The sequence below is a fragment of the Condylura cristata genome, unplaced genomic scaffold (genome assembly GCF_000260355.1).
Source record: "Condylura cristata isolate star-nosed mole 26May11 unplaced genomic scaffold, ConCri1.0 scaffold00008, whole genome shotgun sequence".
NCBI lineage: Eukaryota > Metazoa > Chordata > Mammalia > Eulipotyphla > Talpidae > Condylura > Condylura cristata.
The window spans coordinates 10,890,566-10,896,466 of NW_004567109.1; the positions used below are offsets into that span (position 1 = coordinate 10,890,566).

A 5,901-nucleotide genomic window follows, 5' to 3' on the forward strand; every position below is an offset into this window, starting at 1 on the left:
ACCACATGGCGTGGCAGACCTCTCCTGACCTGCCCGCTGCTCCCCTCAGCAGTGTACTTCGTCGATCTGCCTGTTCTGCTCCCCACTCTGTCTCTGAATCCTCTCACCCTCCGCATCACTGGCCTGTACCGCAGTTCTGTACGAATAAATAAATAAATCTTTAAAAAAAAAAAAAGAACTCAGATCCGGCGGAGATGACATTCTGGGTACACTCCATTCAGTGCAATACCTGGGCACAGCTCCCATTCATTTGGGACCAGTGAAACTAAAGAACAAATCATCTGCTCCCAACATAAAATGAGACAAGCATCAGATAATAGTTATGGATATCCTGGTTCTGACAGGGAGCGGGCGAAGGTAAAAATGAGTCCTTGAGCCAAGCAGTTCAACCCCAGCTAGGTCAACCCCAGCAGGATTCTGGGAACATTCCTCCTCGGCTCCTAGCACCACTCTCCAGGCCCATAGCTCCACCCCTGAATCATTCTCCCCTGTTTGTGAAAGGTAACAGATGTTTTCACTTAAATAATTTAAACAGGGGCCCTCACCGATGGTGCAAGGGGTTAAATCACAGCACTCTGAAGTTATCTCAGCCACACAGCCGATCTCCAGCCAGGGGGGTGACCCACATGGTGCAGCAGACCTCTCCTGACCGCCCGCTGTTCACCTCAGCAGTGTATCTCAGTAGATCCACTGTTCTGCTCCCCACTCTGTCTCTGGTGAATCCTCTCACATACACACCCACACCTCTGGCCTGTACCCCAGTTCTTGTATACATAAATCAAGCAATCTTAAACAAATTTAAACAGCCTGCTTCTTGCCAGTAGAAACTGGGGTCTGACAGCATTCAATGCCTACTTTATGTTCCTTTTAGTCCAGCTGACAGTGGTTCTGTTCATACAAAGTTCTCAAGAACTTTATGGGTCTCTTGTGGATGTCATGGAAATATGCTCCACTAGGCAGAAGCCAAGTCCACAAATCTTTCTGAGACAGATGCTAGCACACAGCAGAGCCACTGAGCCAAGTTCCCGGACAGAGAGCCTCCCCAGACCTACCATCAAAAAGGTATTCCAGGTACTTTGATTCTACCCAGAAGGACCTGCCGATGGGAGAAGCCGCCCGCACACGTGCCTTGACCTTGTTGAACAGGTCCAGTTTCTCCAGGCACATCAGAGAACATTCCAATTCTTTGGTCCCTGTGCAGTTCTTCACTTTTCGCCACCGTTCGGATACTGGAGAGCTGAGGGAGGAGACAGGAAAGCTGGAGCCGTGGTCCCTGCCTCTCAGAACAGGAGCACTGAGAGAACACGATCACACTTCCCTCCGGGTCCCCAGTCAGCAAGCCATAATCAGAGGAAGAAAGAATAATGTAGGTGCAAGTCAAAGCTCTGGAGTCCTGGCTCTGTCCCTCGCTAGTTCGGGGATTGGATGCAGGTTATCGTTCCTGGGCCTCAGTCCCATCTCTCATGCCCTTCCCAGGACGGCTGTGGCAGCTGCTATTGCTTGGACGAGTCACCACTTGCCACATGTTTCTATCCATCAGAGCATTGGCCAGTACCGTGCTGGGTGCTGGGTGCATATCAAGGGAAGCTCACAGGTTCCTGACACCAACCTCCTAAGCACACTGAGGCCCAAAAAAGGGACCTGCACGCTGGACGTTATTCCCAAGGATGGGCACTGCAAGACAGACCTGGTCCTGGCCTCCGGAACCACAGGCTGGTGGGAGGGGGATGGGGGCCATCATCACATCCCCAGGTAAGCCAGGGAGCAGGTAGTGGCATGAAGGGATGGGGGAGGGGGGGTTGAAGTGGGAGTGCCTGCTTTCCAAAGGCAACTTGACAAAGACCATCACAATGCAAGGATGAGGGGAAGCCAGTGAAGGAAGACATGCAGGGGAAAGAACCAGACTTGGCCAGAAAAAGCAAGGACATCATTGCCTGTGAAAGCCCAGTGTAAAGGACGGAGAGCGGTGGAGACTGACAGGGCGGGGGGGAGGGGGTAAGTGTCGTTTAAATAGGCCTTGGTATGAGGCTGGGTTTCGTGCCAGGAATGGCTCTTGTGCTTTGCAGGGAGCCGTTAAAAGTGATGAACTGGGATATTGAGCTGAGGTGATGTCTAAGCAAAGCACTGAAGGTGAGTCCTGGGCTTTCCTATTGCTTCCCATAAAGTGAAAGAGGAGGGAGACAGAGAAGGACTTGTTAAGCAAGACATCAGAACTTGATTTAGAAAATACTCAGCCTGCTTACCAAGAACCAGAAAGAGGGTTCAGAAGAAGCCTCCCAGGATGCAACTGCTAAATCAGTGGGACTCAGCCAGCCCAGCAGAAACCAGAGGAGTGTTTATTCTGTTTCCAGAAAAGACAGGAAACAATTAGCTACACAATTAGCTATATACTGATTGTGTGAGGAATATAAAGTAGCACATAGGTCCTATGCTTTACAACCACAACCATTTCCTGCAAAGTGGAGAAATGAGTGATTTCGGGTTTTAGGTCAGGAATTTTTCAAATGAGCATCTCTTCACCACAACCAGCCATAAAAATATCAATGACTGCTTGGACTCCGGAGGTAGTTTGAAGAGACCTTTGCTGGCCAAGATCTGGCAACTCAAGATTTATTGCAACAATAAGTTGCATTGGATTGAAACTGTGTAGATGTGTAGATATTTGCATTCATAATGAAAATTTTATAAAAGATTTATTTTTGCATACAGAACTGGGGTACAGGCCAGAGGTGTGGGGGCGCTGGAAGTATTCACCAGAGACAGAGTGGGGAGCAGAACAGGCTGACTGACAAAGTACACTGCTGAGGGGAGCAGTGGGTGGGTCAGGAGAGGTCTGCCGCACCATATGGGTCACCTCCAGGGCAGGGATCGAACTCATGCTGAAGTGGCTTTAGCCTCTTAGTGCTGTGCTTTAATCCGCTGTGCCACCAGGGAGGGCCTCATAATGATAATTTTAAAAAAGATTTATTTATGCATACAAGAACTGGAGTGTAGGCCAGAGGTGCAGGGGGTGAGAAGACTCACCAGATAGAGGGGTAAAAACAGAACAGGCGGATTGACTGAGGAAGCAGTGGGCAGGAAGGCGAGGTCTGCTGTGCCATGTGAGTCAGGTCCCTGGCTGGGGATTAAACTCAGACCACATGGCTGGCAATAGTTTGATAACACTGAGACTTTAACCTCTGTGCCACCAGAGAGGGCCCCGCACAATGATAGTTTAAAAAATCCTTGATCACCTTTGGGAGATGATAAGAACCACTCATTACCTAGAGAACTGGTCAATTAAAAAAAGTAGAACATTTACCCTATCTTGCCTATGTGCATATTACCACTGATTATGAAATAGTAGGGGGATGGAACATCTCTTCATGAAGGTAGTCCAAAGGTATCACCATTTGGCATCCTCACAGGTGTGCAACAATGTAAAGAGAAGGAGAACACACCAGTCCGGAGGGTGGGCTTCCCACTCTCGGGCCGGCTTGTCTCAGCCCATCCACCCCCAGCTTCCAGCTGCTTCCACTCCCGCAGTGGGGTGGAGCCATTGACCCTTGCTATGTGCATACACTGGACATATTGGTGCAGCGCTGATACACCAACACACAGTGAGTGATAAATTTCTGGAATGCTCTGCCCTTCCTCAGACCTGGTCCCCACAACTCCTCTCTGGGCGCTACAGACAGGGGGGATGATGGCTCAGACAGATTCAGGAGTCTATTCTGGCCCCTCACTGGCTTCCTTGAACAAGTCGCAGCACCTCTCCCAGCTCAGTTTGCTCACCTCCAGGCTGGAGAAAATGCAGTGCCAGCCTGGTGATGCTGGGAGGAAGAGGTGAGATACAGCTGGCCCAAGGACCATCGGGCCTTGAACTGTGAGGGCCACCGTACATGCATTACTTTTTTCAATAAATGGAGTTGGCCTCCAAATCTAGGTTCTGCATTCACAGATTCGATCAAGCCCAGATGTCGATTAGTTGAAGCTTAAAGGAAAAGAAGGGCTTGAGCACCCTTGGGTTTGGGTGTCAGAAGGGGATCACACAACCAATCTCCCATGGACACCAAGGGACAGCTCAGGAAAGTGTGGGGAAGCCAAGAGTTATACTCAGATTTTTTGACTGTGTGTGTGTGTGTGTGTGTGTGGTGGGAGGTGAGGCCAAGGGGAAGGGTCTGTGACCTGAAGGCTCCACTGTGCTAAAGGATCGACCAGATCCAGGCAAGGCCTTGGCCCTGGGCTGCCCGGGGTGGGGACTGAGTGCTCAGCTGTCCCTGTCCTTTCCAGCTTCCTCCTCAATTGTAGAGCAATCCTCCTGCGTGTCTGCTTTTATGTTACTCTCTTGCTAAAGAACTTCAAGTGAGTCCCATCTACGTGCAAAGGCTGCCCAGGCCCCCAGAGCAGCGAAAGGATCCAGGGTATCAAGATGCGCTGGCAGAACTGGCGTCAGGATGCTGACCCCAGGTAGCCGCTCTGATAAGAATCAAAGATCCTGAACAAATGGGCAAGCGCTCACCAAAAGGGCAGCATGACTCACTGGCACTTTTCTACTGTCTCCCCGGCTGGACAGGGCCGGACTTATAAAAGACGCTGGCCTGTACGCCGGGCGCGACTCCCCAGGCCCCCACTGTGAGAACCTCGCCCGCCTGGGAGCGCAATAAAGCCTTCCCCTCTCTTACTTCTGTCTCCTTGCCTTATTCTATGCTCTGGACATTACTATGGCAAATCTGTGTCCTTTTTTAGATTCCTCTGGACTTGGAGCGGCTGCCTGCTGAGTTGGGAAGGACCCCAGGGCTGGGAGCAGGCTCCGTGGGGGAAGGGCTGCTCTCCAGGGAAGCCCAGCACGAGCTCTGTGTTACCTGCAGGCGCGACCACGTCTCTCATCCAGGCCCCATCACGGGAACCTCACAGCTCCACCTGGGCCTACTCTGGCTGTTCTCGACCACCACCCCACCCTGGCAGAGCTGTGCACTGTCTTCCACTCAGCATCACCACTTTCAGGCCTTTACAAGTACCCTTTTCAAGCAGCGGCCACATGCCGACTCCATGGAGACAGAGCAGCAGAGGACAGACCACATCCTATCTCAGGGAGCACTCCCCGGCCACGGCCACCTCCTCAGGCTCCTGCCCCCATCAGCCGGGCCCTCCATTAGGGTCTCTCTACCTCTTATAAGCCACAAAGTAGGTCACATCCTCAGGGTTGCCGGGTCCTGGGAGCCACGTCAGGTACATGCTGAAGTTTCGGGAGAAGAGCGTCACGTTCTGGGGAGGGGCCAGATGGGGCCTCCCTGTGGAGGAGAAAGAGGTCGTGAAGCCTGGAGCGCCTGGCTGGCCTGGTCAAGGGCCATTCGGAGCTGAAGAGTGGCATGTTGGGTTAAGGTTGAAGACACAGGAGATACTGGGGTGTCAGAAGCATGGGTGGGGGCATGATGTGGGCTCTGAGTGTGGGGGTCAGGAGGACAGTCACAGTCATGCTGTCTACCGGCTATCTTGCAGTCCCCTTCCTTCCCCAGGCCTCAGTGGCCCACCTGAGGTCCTGCTCATGCTGGTACCTGAGGCTCTGAGGTAGAACCCTGCAGATCAAAGGACCCCGGCTTCTCCAGCCCCTCAGAGGGAGTGGCCCTGAGTGTCTTGAGGGCAGGACTTGGTCTTGCCAGTCATGTCCCCTTCCTGCGGTGGTCCCCAGCACACACGGTAAATACTTGTTGACTGAACAAATACAGTGAGCACTGCGATCATCCCAAAGGCCTCCGACTGCTTCTAACCTCACCCCTCAATTCAGTCTCCATATAGCAGCAAAGGTTAAAGTGAAAATCAGGTCATGTCACTCGCCTATGTAAAACCCATGTTTTTTTAAAAACCCATGTAAAAGCCCTCCCTGGTGGCGCAGCAGGTTAAAGCGCAACACGAAGAAGC

At 52.0% G+C, this 5,901-nt stretch overlaps 1 protein-coding gene across 1 annotated transcript in view; it reads right to left on the reverse strand.

The window, feature by feature from the left end:
* Window positions 1-5,529, reverse strand: part of IFNLR1 (interferon, lambda receptor 1) — a 12,587-nt gene extending 7,058 nt beyond the window's left edge. Inside the window, exons 1-3 of the mRNA XM_004679382.1 lie at window positions 5,514-5,529; window positions 5,150-5,273; window positions 1,053-1,237 (exon numbers count right to left, since the gene is read on the reverse strand). Coding sequence (XP_004679439.1) covers window positions 1,053-1,237; window positions 5,150-5,273; window positions 5,514-5,529 — 325 coding nt within the window. The remainder of the gene's footprint in view (window positions 1-1,052; window positions 1,238-5,149; window positions 5,274-5,513) is intronic.
* Between the last annotated feature and the right edge of the window lie 372 nt (window positions 5,530-5,901).